At 33.1% G+C, this 18,863-nt stretch overlaps 2 protein-coding genes across 2 annotated transcripts; one reads left to right on the forward strand and one right to left on the reverse strand.

The window, feature by feature from the left end:
- Nucleotides 1-1,676: 1,676 nt before the first annotated feature.
- Nucleotides 1,677-9,333, reverse strand: LOC110422614 (homeobox protein knotted-1-like 6). The gene is made up of 5 exons (XM_021436608.1): nt 8,605-9,333; nt 7,955-8,077; nt 7,572-7,683; nt 2,023-2,261; nt 1,677-1,910 (listed from the first exon to the last, which is right to left on the reverse strand). The coding sequence occupies exons 1-5, from the start codon at nt 8,932-8,934 to the stop codon at nt 1,755-1,757; spliced, it is 960 nt and encodes a 319-aa protein (XP_021292283.1). The 5' UTR covers nt 8,935-9,333; the 3' UTR covers nt 1,677-1,754.
- A 5,614-nt stretch (nt 9,334-14,947) lies between these two features.
- LOC110422646 (Transducin/WD40 repeat-like superfamily protein) lies at nt 14,948-18,139 on the forward strand. The gene is made up of 3 exons (XM_021436641.2): nt 14,948-14,982; nt 15,144-15,481; nt 16,511-18,139. Exons 2-3 carry the CDS (start codon nt 15,151-15,153, stop codon nt 17,230-17,232), a joined length of 1,053 nt encoding a protein of 350 aa, XP_021292316.1. The 5' UTR covers nt 14,948-14,982; nt 15,144-15,150; the 3' UTR covers nt 17,233-18,139.
- The last annotated feature ends 724 nt before the right edge of the window (nt 18,140-18,863 follow it).

Genomic DNA, 18,863 nt, shown 5'->3' on the forward strand with positions numbered 1-18,863 from the left:
GACAGAGTTAGGGAGGCCTACATTTCATAACTGCGTTTGGTTCCCAATCAGCCGCCAAAGTGGGACTACTTCCAAGACCTGCAATAGATTTTTTTTTTTCCTCCTCTTTTTTACTCTTTTTCTTTTATTTTCCTTTTTCCATGGTCTTTCTTGATACTTCTTTAATTTGAGATAGATATGAAATATGAATTTAAAACGTGACATAAATTGTAGATAAATATATTATTTTGATCAAATTTGTTAGGATATCATGTTAAATTTTTAAAATTGAGTATTTAATTTAAAATTTAATCATAAGTAAAAACTCTTACTAAATAATAACAAGGACTCGGGACATGAGATTCGTCCTTATCAATTTTGAGTTATTATCCTCTTTCTCATTCTATCTCTAATAGTCCTATTGCTAGATATTTATTATGGCAAGAGATATCTTTCCTCCATTTTATTTTATATTTTTTAAAAAAAAAGGAAAAATCCCAAAAAATAACTTAAAAATGGTGAATTGTGGATTCCCTTGTAATGATACAAAGATTTTGCAAACTATGGTATAATGACATGTTCCTTGAACAGGAAGCTTTGATGTGTGACTGATTTGTATCCATGTGGACATAATTAAAGTGCAAGAAACAAACTATCTGATAAATTTGCTATACACTGATTAAAAAAGCAAAGATTAAAGAATGTTTTAGCAAACTTCTCAGCAAAATGATTGGTTCCTTCCTTATCTCCTCATACTACTACACCCTATCTCATGCTTGAAATCAAGCTGTTGTACTGCTTGTTGACAGAGGGTATTATTACTTGCCAGCATGCTGATTAAACACAGGAAATTGCTCTACAGATAAGCAAAAAAGAAAGAAAGAGAACGGCCCAAATCTTCTCTAATATTGTGCAAAGTTTTGGGTTTGTAATAGGTTGGGTTTATGCATAGCTCACATATGCAGGGAAATAAATTCTGACCCCAATAAGAGGAACTGCACTATTTGACTATAACAAAGCAAAATTGCAGACAAATCTTCTTCTAAGTCTCGAGTTTCTAGGAATTTAATTTGACTTACCAACAAATCCTGCCAAGGTGCATTGTTGCCATTTATGACCTTATATTTGTGGTTAAATTTCTTTGGAGAATGCATGCATTCTAAGATCATTGGTAGAATGATTTTTTTTTTCTGCATTTATACCAAAGAGTTCTGTAGAGTTGACTTCCATGGCTTCCACTAGCTTAAGCAATGGTAAGGGGTACTAAGTAATGAGTAGCCGTTTGAAATCATTGGCAGTTGCTACCTCAATACGCAATTACATGTAAATGTAAAACTCAAAAATTCAGGATATTGCCTGCATCAAATATCAGACCATCCTAGGGAGTATCATGAGAATTTTTAGAGGAAAACTGATATCAAAACTGGCTATGAACCTGAACACATTCACGCTCAAGCTCATAGAAACTAGTTTAAAGAATGATTCAGGACTTGTTACTTCAGTTCGTTGTCATTTCCAGCTCTTCTTTACCCCTGAAGCGCCTGCTTCATAGATCATTTTCGTCACTGCAATCGGACTATCTTGTACGACAAATATCCAGCAACACAAATTCTTTTGTTGAAAGTTAGACTTCGAAATGCACACAAGCAAAGTAATGCACAGCAGAAACCAAATATCAAGCGTTTAGACAATGAAGATAAGCATTTCATTCGACATCAGCAAGGTTTGAGGTTCAAGAATGTACAAAGCAAGACAAGAGGCAACCCCACCTTAAGTCATTCATTAAAAAATGGTCCATATAAACTATCCATCACAGCAATTTGCATGTTCTCTGATGGTTTCCAGTGGCGTTTCCTTTGATTTATAAACCAGTTGTTTATCTGTTTCTGGTCTAGTCCTGTTGCCTCAGCAAGGCCAACCTTGTCTGCCTCCTGCATAAATACATATATTGACAAAAATAAGTTGCAACAGAATGATATGATTTCTTCTTAAGCAGAATGAAGTAAAATTTTTACTGATTTACAGGCACTCTACGTAATTTACCGTGGGATATGGCCATTTGTAGTGAACATTCCACCAGTCAAGCAAAATTTGCCTTGCTTCTTTTGGTAGTTTTCCTTTCTTCTTCTTTTTCGAAAATTCATGCTTAAGTGTACTAATATAACCACTATACTTCCGTAACAGTTTCTCTTTCAATTCACGGTCTTCGTTAATCTGGTAATCCTCCACTGCTTCCATCTCCCCTCCACTGAAGTCATCTTCGGATGATCCAGCAGCTTCATCTGGTAAGACCAGGACGATCAAACAGCAGCAAGGTAAAACTACAAGATTTTCAATAGACTGTAGTTTATACATGCAACCAACACATTCCAAGATACAAAGGTAATTGTAGCCAACAAAACAAAACACTACGCTGCCTAGATTTGATTAGGAAACAAAACTCAGACACAAACCGTGTTTTCCAATCGTCCCAACAAAAGCAAAACCTGAGATAAGCCCAGATATCAAATAAGGACATTGCCTAAAACATACGGACATGAAGTTTCACAAAGCAGACTAGACAGGCAAAAGGCCCAGCTTGAGGTTTCTGGGGGTAAGTCCATTAAAACCAACCAACCAAACCAAAAGAATTAGGTCCATTGCCCGTCTTTTTTCAATTTCTCTTCCTGCGGGGAAAGGAAAAGACAAAAACCCAAACGGGGTAAAGGGCCAGAAGACAGAAACCACATGGCGGGCAACCGTCCATGGTTCTCCCAGGATGTGATGTAACACAGGTTAAGGGACCCCACATTCATTTCCTAGGTAAAACTGCAGACAAAGGGTGAGAGAGAGAAGGGAAAAAGATGGTGGAGGGGTTCGTTATGTCGTATCCAAGTCAGAGTCCAGGGTGGAGTTTATTTGCAGAGCTGTTTGCGACAGTAAAAAAAGAAAGGGAAAGAGAAAAGAGGAAAAAAGCTACGCCTGCCTCTGCGTGCCTGTGCAGTAGTAACCCGCAAGGCACGCACTGCTTTTGGCATTTCAAAGCTCCTGCTCCTGTCAAACACTCAGTTCAGTAAGAAACTCAAAATGAAAAAAAAATAAATAAATAAACAAATAAAAAGTTTAAAAGTTGGGTTGATTCAAAGTACAGTGTTTTTTTATGCAAACTCAGCAATTTCCCTCAACCTTGGAAAAGGGTAAAGGTTTCTTTCTTTAGGTTAATGGTTAGCTACCATGTCGTCGTTTTCCCATGGAGTTTTTACATGGCACGTGTGATCAGAATCCTCAGCCTTGGGAATCGGCTGGACGAAGAGACGAGGCAGGTTCTAGCAGTCATATTCAATGCCCAAAAGCTGCCTGCAGCGATTACTACGGGGGAGGGGAGAGGTAGGGGCGCGGAGCTGTCTTCAGTGTTCAGGCCATTTATGACCACTTCCACCACCAAAAACATAAATGCAAGGCCAACAAAATCTAAAATATACGCATGCTATAAACAAAAAATATACAGATGGAAGAAAAAACCAGTGACTTAACAGGTAAAACTTCAACCCAGGACTTTGATGAGTTGGGGAGAGAGAGAGAACCTCACTGCATGCAAAGTTATGCTCCAAGTTCAACATGGAGCTTAACTCATTTTCAGGTCTGATATGCAAATGGATGAAATATATTCTACATCCATGATTTATTTACGTGGCATAAAATTTGATTCTATTTGAAAATTCAAGCATTAAAACAACGAACACAAAGCAACTTCATATATAAATATATATAAAGGAACCCCAAAGCTCTTTCACATGCTTTGGTTATGTCATGACCACAAAGATGAAATATTCTGTGAAAATAGAAGCACATTCATAAATTTACACAACCCTAATCATAATCTGATAAAACAGATAAAAGCTTTAGTAGTAGGCACTAGTATTGTAAAATTGATAATGCCATTGGTGTTAGCACTCATGCCAACCAAGTACTAGTATGGTGAGCATCAAGCGAACCTGGACAAACTTAATTATAGACATTTCCCCTTCCCCCTAAAGCCTAGCTGCATAATCAGACAATTATCTTACGGCCCTCAAAATTTATTTAGATGAAGCGGAAAAATTTAATACTAAAAGTATCCTATCTACTAATAGCAGAGTTTTAAAAACTCTGCACGCATGTTTATATGCCTGTCACATTTTCATTGAAGTCGTTACATTAACTTATTTTCTTATATAAGTAAAATAGACACGTGACAAGAATACAAACTCAATTGCGGAGTTTTAAAACTTCACTCTGAGTTTATAAGATAATAATGTAAAAAAACTAAAAAAGGAAAGAAATTAGTTTAAAAGCTTAATTATGTCCCTAATTGTTGATAAATACTACAAAGTAAACCATAATAGGATGTCTACATCAGAAAAGAAAAAAAATTTGCAGCATAACATCATATTACCACAATATATATACATATATATATATATATATACACTATCTATGAAATTAATCAGCCTTTTGACTTTTGAAAATGAAACTGTAATAAGGAGATTAATGATAATTGCTAAGAATAAAATGAGAAACATAAATCATGACTTAAAAGTTTTAATAACAAGGAATTATGTGATCGGATGGAAAACAGAAGTATCTTTATTTATGCTGAAAATGAATATTTAAGTTATATAGTTCACATGCAGCAAATGGAAATATTACAAGAAACCAGCTTAGTGTTGTAAATCAAAGCCCCTTTTACTCCTCATACACACCTATGGTTGTGAGTGTGTGTGAGTAATAATGCATTTCCTAACTATTTTAGAATTTTAAAGGAATAAAGAAAACTAAAATGTGCAAATATTTGTTATGAACTGAGCACTCTTCAGGAGACATCAACCAGGTTTCATCAAATAAGTAGGTAACTCATAATTATAAGACCCAAATTATTTGCGATTATCCACTCTATGTAGATGCAATATCAACAAAATACTTCTCATGATGAGATTGCAACCTAACCAAATGCCTATACCCTTAGCCACCCGAGATGAAAACCAAGGAAAAAGATGTAACGCAGAGATCATAAACAAGCCAAAACAATAATGTCAGAATGCTTTTTTGCATTAATAACTACAAATGAACATCTAAAACAGGTGCATGTTGAGAGTTCGAAAATAATATAAGACAACTACGGATTTGGAAACAGTTAAATCTTTAGATGCTTTATGACTTTGTATTGGGACTACGCATATAAACGACTGATATTTCATCACCTTGATCAAAAGCAGCGGATGTTCATAACAGAAAATTTTTGCAGACACACTAAGGTAATAAACTACAAATTTCTACACTGGCAAACTATCGTTTTTCGTGTTATTCCATGTATTAAAATAGTAACATGTGCTGCTACAGTGTGGTGTCTATCTGGTAGACAAGTATGCAGTGAAGATATGACTAAAGTACCCTAATGTTGCAAAATAAAAGTAGAAGAACCTCTTAATCATGCAATTAACTGAAGGGCATAAAGCCTGCCAATGATCTTCAAGATCCAACCAGTCATATGCATCCACCAAAATGTCCTCTTTCAAGACTTGAACTTTAGGTTCGCGCATGCCAGCTCCTAACATATATTTATTGCTGGTTCTCCACATTCAAAATCCTCGTACTCAAACCAAATCCATAACCTCCAAGCCGCACAACTAAAAAGTAGCATGCAATAAAGCAGCTTTCTCTTTAAGTGATGCTAAAAATAGCTTGAGACAATACAATATGGGTGCCATTGTCGCCTTGACCACACAAAAGTATTACTAAAATAAAATTTTGGAGACAAAGTCTATCTGTACCAAGTGCAAAAGCCTATCGAATCGACTCTTATTTAATAACAAAAACTAACTTTAAATATAGGAAATCAGCAGCAATGAGTAGAAGTAAAAGGAAGGAATTGAAGATTAGATCAATACCCCACAGCAAATGTAATACTTTGGAAACCTAACACAGGGTACTTGAGTCTGTTGATATCTTGTGTTCATTACAATATTCTATTAGTCCCTACAGATGATGAGGGCGATCCTGGAAAAGGAAGTCTCTTTCAGACCAGGTTGTATTTTATACACATGAAGCTGCTTGAAACTATTCCCAATCAGTTTCTTTTATGTGCAAAGAAACATTTAGCCGGCCCAGAGAAAGTACTGCAGCTCATGCACTACTAGGACACTAATAAACAAACATCAGACATAATTATGGGGCAATGCCATCACAAATAGGTAAAGAGATGCATTCATAACAACAGGTTCTTTAAACATGAATTAAGTGATAGACCAAATGCATGTGCCCACATAGCAAAAGCAATGACTAACTATTCCATAAAAAACATGCAGATTATCAGTTAACTTTATTTCATGATGGACCATTTTAGTAACCATTGCAGCTAAGTGAGAAGCAAAAAATTTGGGTTATTCTATTGCTATGGCCAAGAACTCGGTTATATTAATGTCCATTAGACATACTTATCTTTAGGATAATTATTTATGTGTTGCATTCCAAACTCCCAAGGACACCGTTTCGTAATTTCCTCTTCCCTCATCTATGGAAAAGCATGTTTATCCTAGTCCTTTTCCCACTTTAGTAACTAAGATACATTCCATCTTGAGAGCCAAAGACTGCCTCAGCTTAAACACTATTTTGTTCTCATAAAATAAGGATAGACTTAGAACTGGCTTCATGAGGCTAGGTGTTTGTAAATGCACTTTTCAAAACCAAATGAAGGCGCAATAACATGAAATGAAAAATCTGTTTCCATACACATAACAATGCTCCAAAAATGAACAACAATAGGATGGTTAATCTTGTTTCTGTATTCACTCACAACGAATACCATGTTTATATGTTTATATATACCATACCGAGAATGGTTTTTGATTCAGACAATTGGGAAAAACAAATATCACAGCATTTACAAACACTAACATACCAAGGATTCAATACACAACCTATAATTACAATAACTACACCCTAGTCAACAAAAGCCTCCAATTCACAAACTGGATTACTAAAAAAATAAAATTGGTTTCTCAACTGCAACAAGGGCAGCTTCATTATTATCCAATATCACTTAAAAATTGAAATTGGCGAGAAGTGATTTGAACTATACGATTGAATGTTAATAGAAGAATAGTTTTGCAAGAACAAGGACTAATTAAATTAATTCGAGACTAGTTTAAAAAGAAAAGGAAGACCTTCTTATGCATTTGATGCCACACACACATGAGAAAATTGGGTGTCTTACTGGTTATGAAAAGAACATGGAAAATATTTAGAAATATTTATTCACCCAAAAGAAGAAAAAAAAAAAAAACCCTTAGCTAAGAAAGCTGTTATGAGTTTAATTAAGCTGCTAAAATGCGCTAGGTTTTTGCTAACCTGCGCCTATTGTCCTCCATGCGATCACATAGAATTAACTCAGCAAGATCGATGCTAATAAATGAATAAATAAAAATAATGAACAGCACAAAAACCAACAAACTGGAATAGAAAATTCGAAAACAGAAACATACCGCAAAGAGAAAAGGATAAAATAAGAAAACCGAGCATGCTAGAGAAAGAGAACAGAAAAGGTAACCGGTTGTGGAAGTAGCAGTAAATTTTACCATTGCAGAGATGAGAAAGCTGCGTTTTAATATTGTTGAGAAACGTGGTAGCATCATCAAATGGCTTTGACAGATCTGATTTGTACTTGAGCAACAACTCGCAGTAAGTTTCCTTCCCAACAAAAAATAAATGAAAGTCAAATGAGGAAATGGATTGAATCTTAGCAGCAGCTTCAAGAACTGTGAACACAAAGTCTAAATCTTTTCAAAGAAAGAACAAAACCCAAATTTTTGTGGTTTAAAACAAAGGGAAGCTACCCATTGAGGAGATTTACAAGCATGTTGGAATGATTTTTTTATTAGGGTTTAGGGTTGATGGAAGGTTGTGATAAGGGTTTGAGTGTGGCTTTGAGTAAAAGAAATGAGGGGGAATAAAGAGAAACCATGAAGTGATCAAGCTCGGGATCGGCACCCAAGCAAGTAGGAACCAAGGCGGTTCTCTTGCAAACGTCGCTTTCTCCACTGATTTCATCTAACATTTTCGCTATCTCCGGCGGTGCTCCCACCTGAAACAAAAAAGAACCCAAGTTTCAGAAACTTGTCTGTCAAAGCGTATCTTTTTCCTTCCATTTCTTTTTTTTTTTAATTGGAAGGAAGGTGGGGGTGGGATAAGCTTTTTCTCTTTGCAAACTGAGTTACTGTGCAAGATTCAAACTATAAAACGGATTTAAAAGGAACAAAAATAGTAAAGACGGCGGGAAAGTTGAGTTTCAGAGCTGAAAACTGGCATGAAAAGGATAAATTTTAGCAGCAACAAAGAAGAATTCTACCAGAAGAGCACATGCAAATGCTAAAGCGCAAGACTCTTTCAAGTACACTGAAACCTTATAAAAACGCAGCAGAATCTAACGCCAAAAGTTTACTATAAATGTGCACAAACGAGCACCATCTTTTCCTCACCCACTCCCCACCCCTCTGAAATTCAAGTCTTTCCAGCTTCTACTGAGATACATGAGGAGTTCACTACTTTTTCACTCTTTTTCTTGTGTTTTCCATCACCAGTTTCTCAACATCCAAACATATATATTTATACCTTCTGGCAATCAATATAGGCTTGGAGAAGTTTAGGGTAAAGAGGGTGAGAGGCAATCTTAGCCCTAATTGCACTAGAAACCTCTTCTTCACAGCCACCTCTTTGAATCTCAGCACCCATTGAATCAGCATCCGATATCCCAGACGAACCAGACAACAGCTGGCCTGACCCAAACATGTGCTCCGCAAAAGCAGCAGCAGCAGCCGCATGAGACGGAAAACCAGCCGGGCAGTTTCCAGGAGGACTTAACATGTTGTCGGCGGCCGGTTGAGTATCCATGGAGTAAACAGCTGTGGTAGCCGAGGAATGGAAACCGTACAGTTCCTCCATGATTGCTTTTAAGACAAACAAACCAGGAATACGATGATGATGATGATGTTGATGCACAGAAGAAAGAAACAAAGCAAGAGAGTTTAGAGATGTGGTCCGTAAAGAATCGTTTTCTGTAGCTTATTACAGAGAGAGTGAGAGAGAAAGAAAGAGAATAAGTAGCAGTGAAAGGAAACAGTGGCAAACTTTTTCTCTTTTTTACTAGGGAAAAGAGAAGCAAAGATAAAGAAAAGACCAGAGAATTAAAAGCATTTGTTAATTAATTCGAATGGTCATTTGCTGTGTTTATAATGATTGAAATGAAAGTGGAAATGGAGGAAGCAAGTGACGGATAGAAAAGGGCCTTTGGGGTTTTGGGAGAGTGTGTGGTTTCAAGAATTTTTTAGCGTACAAACCAGGAGAAACTCTGAAACTGAACCTGCGCCCCCTGGCCTCAGCCCTGGCCCTGAGTTAAAACCTTCTTTTCAAACTTTTCTCGACTTCACTCCACGCTGTTACATCTCGCGTTTGCTTCACCTTCTGTTCTTGACCATCAACAACACTTACTATAAATACTCTATTTCTTGTACAATGGAATTGAACTATTTCAGTATTTCTCCTTTGATGATTGACTTTAATTATCAATTGCATGGAAGTAGTAATGCTTTGATATATATACATGTGATGTGATGTTACCCTATGATGTATGTCCAACATCATGGTAATTTTGTGACATTTTTTACATATATTTACGAGTTAATACATCAATTGTAGGCAATGATAAAAATAAAGATTTTATGTTTGGAAGGATAAAGATTCACATTTTTTCTTCTTGAAATAAGATTCCATTTTCTTATTGCTCGTGACAATTTATTTTCATAATTCAGAAATCTTTAAAATTATTCAAAAGAACCAATCTCAATGATTTATATAAAATAATTAATTATTATAATTATAAATAATTTAATAATGACAATAATCTTAATTCATAAATAAAATTTAACAACAAACAAAAATTAGCAAATTATATGACAAAAGTTTTAATGGAAAGCAATATCCTAAAAAATATTAAGTGTTATCAATAAACAATTCAATAGAAAGCAATTTCCTAAACTTAATCACAAAAATTAAATACAATATCAATAAACAATTCAACGAAGAAGCAATCAACGAATAAAAAACTTAATTCTTTATAATAATCTAAGTAAAAAAATAAATAATTTGTAAAAAAACAATCAAGAATCTCTAAATAAATAAGTAATAACTAACTTTAGGTACTTAATCAAATTCTTGTTTTGTTGTTTTCAACAAAAAATTAGTAAAACAGTAAACTCTAAATAAAAAAATTTATAAGTTGACAATATTAAAAATAAAATAACAGTAAATAAACCAAACTTATTTATTATCATGATATGAAATTTAAGTTATTAACTAAAAGTTTTATGCACAGAGAATGTTCAAATAAAAAAATGCAAGGAAAAAATGATTTTTTGTTTTTATTTGATAAGAATAAAAGAGAACAAGAAGCGGTAGTTGTGAGATTTTGAGAAGTAGGATTTGGATATAATTTTATTACAATAGGTTTTATTTGTAGTCCTAAGTCCATTAAAATTAACTATTGACTCATTGTTGTGGAGTATTTTTTAAATAAAAAACTATTATAAAGATAAAATTATAACATTTTAAAAGAATAAAAATATGTTAAAAAATTTTAAAATTTTTATAGAGATAGAAATTAAAAATTTCAAAAAAAATAAAAGTAAATATAAAAGTTTTAAAGTTGTTAGGTGGCCTCTGATTGTACGTAATTCTTGTATAATATTATTAATTTTAATTATATTTCAAATCTATTTATTCCATCTATTATTGTTAAAAATCAATAAAAACACTGTCACAACAACTCATAAATCTCTTACATTACATCTTATTAATTTCAGCTTAAAAAATTAATAAGATTCACTTTTTACCCACGTAGACACCAATAATAACTTAACTCACTTGCTCTTACCATTTCTCTCTGTATATTTATATATATATTATAATATAAATTAAAAAAATAATACACTAAGTATAGTATTGGGAAGAAGTCGCCTATGGGAGTGAAATTGTCTTGTTAAATTACCACAAAAGTACCTTTGATTCTGATTAGGACAAATGCTCATCATGCAAATGCAATATAATTGCAGTTATTCTTCCACTTCAACTTTAATTTAAGTTTTTTTTTTCCCTAATCAAAATTTGCATCATCATTCTTAGTAATCTTAGGGGATGTGACTTTTAATTTATAAATAAATAAATGCAAAAAGAACACCCATGGAGCTGAACTAATGCCTACCTTTTCCTTTGTTCCCTTTGACTTAACTATGACCATAAGCTGACAAATTGACTTTATATATACTGATCATATTTATATACTAGATCTTTACAAATTAAGCTTATTTTAAGCAAATGTGATTTAATTGATTAAGGGTAAACTCTATTTATGTCTTTTGTGATTTCAATTGTTTTACATAATGTATTATGAATTTTTTTAATTAACACTTCATGTATTGTTTTTAATTAGTATTCTATGAATAACTTCTATATCCAGGAAAGGTTAAATGATTAATTTTGCTCAATAAACTAACAAAAAATTATTTTAAATGCCAACAAATAGATTAATTTTGAGTTAAGGATATTTTTGCTATTTTTCTTTAGTAAATTAATAGCTTAATCTGTTATGAGAATAAAAATTATTCACAAAATCTTATATGAAGTGAGAAAAAAAATAAATAAACTTACAAAATTATCTTTATGTGAGGATATTTTGGTATTTTTATTTGATAAAATTAACAATCTAACTTCTTATAAGAACAGAAATTATTCACAAAGTAGCAAATTGAACAAAATAAAAATCAGGTAACGTTAATGAAGGAAAAAATCATAAGATATCACTTGAAATGTAAGTGAGATTTATTCATTTTTTTTAACTAAACCTTCCATTACATTGATTAATGTGTATTTAATTTTTAATTATTTCTTTATCTGATGGCATGATTTTCGTGGGTTTGAAGTCATAGAAGGAGTGAAAAGGTTGGAAGGTTGAGAATAAAGGGAGAAGAATAATCAACGTCATTGAAATTTGAACCTGCAATAAGTCGAAGGGAAATGAGGGGAGAAATTCTAAAGGGAATCTAGGTCGTGTGTGGATCACACGATAGGAATTCGCTTCTTCTCCCCATTGGACTTGTACGGCATATTTAAGTTAATCCAACCATGCACTATTCTTACCAAGCAAGTGGGATAATTAAATTTGCAATTGCTGAGCTATCACTAAATGTAAATTATTTTTTTATCCTCTCCACATTTAAATTCATTTTTTTTTTCAATAAATGATGGCTTGAATTTTTCCTCCAACTAAATATTCGGATATTTTATTTTTTACTTTTACAATTAGAAGAGTGAGATTTTTTTTTTGGGTTGGATATAAATCGAATTAGAGACAGATAGATATGCAATAAGGAAAGAACTTACATTTTGAATAACGTTAATGGAGACTAGTTGATATTCGAATTTGATTCTATTTATTGTTGAAATGAACAAATTAATTGTTTAAACCAAATATTGCAATGTGTGCAACGCGGAAGAACTTACATTATTAATATTTGAATTGAATACTATTTATTAATAAAATAAACAAATTAATTGTTGGAATCAAACATGTTGTTTATACGAGATGGATTTTAAGCTTAAAATTTTCGTTTGGAAACTATATATTGTTGATATAAATTGAGCAGTTACATTCTAAATAACGTTGATGAAAAATTTATTAGTACTCAAATCTAACACTATTTGCTATTAAAACAAACAAATTGATTGCTTGAATCAAACATTTTGTTGATAAGAGAAAGAGAGAGATTTCGAAACTATATATTGTTTATATAAACTCTTGCAATATCGCAATGCGTGTAGCATGGAAAGAACTTACATTTTGTATAACATCGATGAACAATCATTGGCACTCGAATGTAATACTACTTACTATTAAAGCAAACAAATTAATCATTTGAATCAAACATTTTGTTCATTAATGGAAGATTTCAAACATAAATTATATATCATTGATATAAATTATAAAGTATTGTAACATGGAAAGAGCTTATATTTGAATAACGTCGATGAAGAATTATTAATGCTCAAATCTAGTACTATATGCTATTAAAACAAACAAGTTAACGTCCGAATCAAACATTTTATTCATAAAATAAAGAGATTTCGAACTTAGAATTTTCATTTCGAAACTATTATCGATATATAGACTATTTAGTGTGCATATAATAACTCTAAAAAAAAAAGATAAAAGAAGCAAAAAGAAAAACTCCCTTGCTACCTTTCCATGGGTTGGATAGAAGAGAATCTAAAACTTTAAACAATTCAAACTCCGGTCCTAACCCTTTGGCCTTGGGAATGAAATTTAGTGCAGACATTACATGGTGGAGGCCCTAAAAGTCATCGTGATCACATTGTTTAATGCTGTTGTATTGTTCATGCATAGTTATCTTATTAATTAATTAGACGCAATCAATTAAAATATGATGAATCCATGGACCTACTTTTTGATTAATTGCAAACACACAAACACTCTTCCTAAACGGCCGAATGAGAGTTAAGAAACGTGATTTAAATCTAAACAAAACCTAGCCATCTTTCCTTTTCGGCCAAAATTTATATGATTCTCATATAAAATAATAAATTTATGATCTTTATTCACAATTTGTTATAAGAGAGGGACGTAAATTCCGACTTTGAATCTTAATCTTTTTGAAGAGGAAAGTAATTACTAAATCGAGTCTGAATTTATGTACATATATACGATTTTTATTTACATTTTTACGAATTTATGTGTTTATGTATGTACGCATGTTTACCTATTGAATCCAATCCCTAAGTAATAACTAGTAAACTAGATAGTAATTGACTATGCTGATCAACCCTTTTACCCTAGCTCTAGTTTTTATCATTCAATTATTTTGGATACAATTATTTTGGATACAATTATTCCAAACTTATATAGTTAGTACTAAATTTTGAAACGAACACACACATTATAACTGTTCGAATTCTATTTTATTTTATTTTATAAAGTGTATTGTAATTTTTTTTGGGTAAAGAGTTGCAACAAAGCTAATAAAGGGGAAGAAAAATAAATTAATTATGAAAGCATCTCAAATTGAAATATTTTTTCATTCTTGATTTGGTACAAAAGTTAAGGAAAGCTTCTAGGTTATTGTATCTTGTATGCAAATTTTATTTTTGATATTTATTTTCAATAATGTAAAATGTTATATATATATGTGTGTGTGTGTCTGTGTGGACGTATGAATAAGCAATAAAAAAATACAAAAAAGAGGCTGAGATGGGAACAAAGAAAGTAAAGGAAGAGTATGTTAAATAAAATATAATTGAGTAAAATAATATATGTATAATTACTTTAAGAACTTTTGAATTATTTAAAATAAATTCAAATAAGTTTTTAGGTTTTTATTACATTTAAATCAAACTATTATATTTTTATTTTAAATCAAAAAGACCCTACACTAATGATTATTAGTTAAAATGTCCTTTGTCATTTTTTATTCACGTGATATTAACTTGAAAAATAAAAAATATTACATAATTGTATCATAATATCATATTATCATAATTTATTATAACATATTAATAAGTAATGTTTAATTCATAAATGACAAGTAACATTGTAATTAATAATAATTAATTGATCGTTGTTTATAAAGACTTATTTAATTTGAAATAAAATTATGAAAATTTGAGGAATGTAATAAAAATAAAATTTTATTTAAATTTTTTAAGTATTATGCTTCGTTTAAGAAAAACACAAATATAACTTTAATGCATCTTTTCTTAATATTATCTTTCACCCCAGGACCCAAATTGGCCCAATAATCTTGGACTATAGATCTTTGGGCCGTACGTCAGGCCCACTTTGTTCTTCATTCCTTGACCGTGCGCTTATCATTTTCCTCCCTGGAACTTTCGTACTTCCAAAACTTCCAACTGACAAACATAACGGTATTTTCTCATTCTCTTAATTTTTCCCATTTTCCCGCCAATCATAACCCAAAATTTTCATTTTTCTTTTTTTTTTTTTCTATTTGATGGGTTAAATTAACTTTGATGGGTTAAATTAACTTTCAATTGTGTGCTTATAACCTGTTTGATGAAATGCACAGCAGAGGAATGGACGTGGCTCATTGCTATTTAGAAGGCAATGCCGATGCCGTGGAGTTCTGCCCGCACGAAGGTTACCAACAAGTGCTAGCGGCTTCGACTTACACGCTGCAAGAAGGCGACCAACCGAGCCGAGCCGGTAGTATTTCATTGTTTGATGTGAATGATGAAAAGGGTAATCTCGAATTGTTTCATCGGGTGGATACCGCTGGGATTTTTGATATTAAGTGGAGCCCTGTCGGAGGCAATGTGGGTCCTCTCCTTGCTCAAGCTGATGCTGATGGGTACTTGAAAATTTACAGTTTAGAGGGTTGCTCTGATGGAGACGAAGGTAGTAGAGGTATTGCTGTAAGTTATGTGGAGCTCTGTCTCTGTGTGTGTGTGTTAGTCCTGTGTTGTTGATGACTGAAAGTTATTCATACTTTATCAAACTTACTTTGCTACAGTTGGAAATCCGCGTTGTCGTTGGATTGAAGATTCTAATGATTGAATATCTTCCATAACAGGACCGCTAAAAAAATATGGGGAAAAGAAACAAACATCAAGCTTTTTACGCTGTAATATTCATGTCATCATGTTGTTTAATGCATAGTAATCGACTTGAAGTGTGTAATTATAGCTTAGGTATGGATCAATTTCCATTAACTAGGGAAAATATATAAGGTACTTGAATTGATGGTGAAATTTTACTCTGGAGACCCTTACTTGTAGTGTGTATACAAACATAAATGAACTTTTAAAATTATTTCTATCTACTTTAAGTTAGTGTCAGAGCATGCTAATACTGGTGTTCAGTTCAAATTACCATCCGTTTGCTGCTACTACTTCAAATTTTGCTCCTTGTTACAGAGTGATTGGCAAACATTGGAGTAGTGTAAAATTGATTCAAAATGTGCTATGCATCTAATTAAAGTTTCTGTGGTAATAAAAAGGAGAAAGCATATTTTTGGCGCTTGAGTGAAGTTTAACAACTTTTTCCCTACGATTAATGCTTTAGGCAACTAACTTTAACTCTTTTCAAGTTAATCATGGCCATAAAATGTTCAGTATTACTCTGTTGAGCAAATATATCCTAAGCTATGTCATGTGAGCATGTGCAGCTAGAGGAGGAGAGTTTATTCATCATTAAGTTTGATTATCATTCTAAGCTTGTAAACGTTCGATATGATCATGTGAATTCAAATGCTGATTTAGGACTGTTCCACAATTGTTTTTAATATTTTTAATTCTACATCAAGTTCTTTGCATTTAAAATTCTTCTATTGCTATTGTTAGAGAAAGCATGTTGCTTATGGGGCATGAGATTAGATTTTTTTTGTTTTATATATACATTTTATTTTTTTCTTAAATTTATTTATGTTTGATGCAGGAGGCCTTCTTAATGCAGTCAATGGTGAAAAAATCAGCTCCTCCATGTGCCTTTTCCTGGATTGGAACCCATCGGCCACATCCATCTCTGTTGGTCTATCAGATGGTTCTGTCTCAATAATTTCCCTTATAGAGTCTGGAATGGAAACATTACAAGAGTGGAAGGCACATGATTTTGAACTATGGACAACTTGCTTCGACATTCAACAACCACAGTTAGTATATACAGGATCTGATGACTGCAACTTTAGTTGTTGGGATATGCGGGACAGTCCAGCCCAGATGGTATTCCAGAATTCCAAGGTCCATAAAATGGGAGTTTGTTGCATTGCCAAGAGCCCCAGTGATCCAAATATCATACTTACAGGTAGCTATGACGAGTACTTGAGGGTATGGGATCTAAGGTCGATCTCAAGGCCAGTAAATGAAATGTCAGTTTGTCTTGGGGGAGGAGTTTGGAGAATCAAGCATCATCCTTTTGTGCCAGGCTTGGTCTTGGCAGCTTGTATGCATAACGGATTTGCAATTGTCAAGACTGGGTGGGAGAAACCTGAAGTTGTTGAAACTTACAATCAGCATGGCTCGCTTGCATATGGGGCAGACTGGCAAAAAGATAAATTATTACCAGGAGGCAAGAGCAAGAGTAATATTGTGGCCACTTGCTCATTTTATGACCGTCTTCTTCGCATATGGATGCCAAAAAGTGATATTTGCTGCATTTAACACATCTCATTTGTTGAGTTCACATGGACCCAAAGATGTTGGTTTACGAAATCTTTTTTCAAACTTGGTTAGATATGTATTGCCTACATATCAAATCTTTGTTGTTTCCAATTATTCATGACAGGTTGTTTTGCCCAAGATATGCAATTATGCATGAAAATTCTGTGTCAAGTGGGTCTCAGACATCTACCCTTAAAACGAGGGCTTTCATATGCTACCCTATCAATCAATAACTTAATCAGGGAGAATTTGAAAGTGTGATTAGTATAGATTTACAGAGGAAGCAAAAAGGATAGGAGCATTATCTTAAATAACCTTTCGGCACTGAGATATTTATGTAGCAGACATAACTTTCTATATATATTTTGGTTGCTGATCCTTTTTTCGTTTATACTCAACTGGAATCCAAATGTCTGCTTCTTTTGCTGAGCTGCTCAAGACTGTTTTTAGCCTTGCCTGTATTACAGCATCAACAGCATTCTTCCTTGAAATGCATACAGTTAAAAGTACTCAAGTTAGACAGCCTTTTACAAATTTGGGAGGGAAGTATTCACGTGTGAGTAGTGGCAATTGGTGGGCCTGAAACGGTCCTTATTCCGTTTGTTCTTTTCTTTTGGGATAAGATTCCAATGCTGCAGTTGATATAGCTAGCAGCATGAGGATAGTCCGGTATTTGAAGCCATCTTCGAGCTACTGTTACTTCTCAAAAGTTCTGTTCTTTTTCTTATGTTGTTTTCTTATGCATCGACCAGGAAACAAGGATTTGGCCGTTTTGTGACTTTCTGTTTCAGTGAACTCTGCCAAATCTTTACTGCATTCGATGATACCTTGAGTAAATTCTGAAAGATTCAATATGTTCATCCTTGTAATCTTTCTGCACCTGTTGTCAGAAAAGATTAAAACAACTGAGGAACATGCTGCACATTCTGGATTATGCAAAATGTTAAAAGTACCCCACATTTATTTGCAAAGGATTCTTTCATTTGAAAAATTCGAATATGTGCTAAAAAGCATTTGTTTATGGGCATCAGATGGGCTGAAATGATCATATTTTGTGCTATTTGGTTCAGCTTGACCTTGGGTTTGTAACTTGTTCAAACTTCCTTATTGTCAATTGTGTATTAGAGTACAATTAAATATTTAAATATTTACACCATTTTTAACTTGTAAGACATATTTTTTGGAGACAAAACTATAAAGCTCAATTGGCCGAATCAAACATATCTTGTAAATTGGTGTGGATTGTAATAATTAATATCAAAATCGAGCAATGAATCTCATATTAACTGTGTGTACTAGAATATGTTCAGCATTTAAATGTTCACACTTTATGGGAATTTTGCAAAGCATCCTCCTCCTAAGGCCTGTATCTATGTGTATGCCAGTTGTTTACCTTTTGGGTTGCTATTGTCTGGTAATTATTGTATGACCATCCATTCTTTTTAACCCATTCTCTTGAAATAATGCTAAACCTAACCTATGGTTTTTCTTTTTTGTAAACACAGAATTTGTTGAATCCAGCTTGCTTTACTGTGCCCATTTGGTATCAGTCCATTTCTCCATGGCAAAAATTATTCTCTCTTTTTGTCTTGTATCTTATAGCTATGATGTCTTATTGTCAATATATATAT

The sequence above is a fragment of the Theobroma umbraticum genome, unplaced genomic scaffold, assembly GCF_002168275.2.
Source record: "Theobroma umbraticum cultivar Fairchild unplaced genomic scaffold, ASM216827v3 scaffold_146.0, whole genome shotgun sequence".
In the NCBI taxonomy this organism is placed as follows: Eukaryota; Viridiplantae; Streptophyta; class Magnoliopsida; order Malvales; family Malvaceae; genus Theobroma; species Theobroma umbraticum.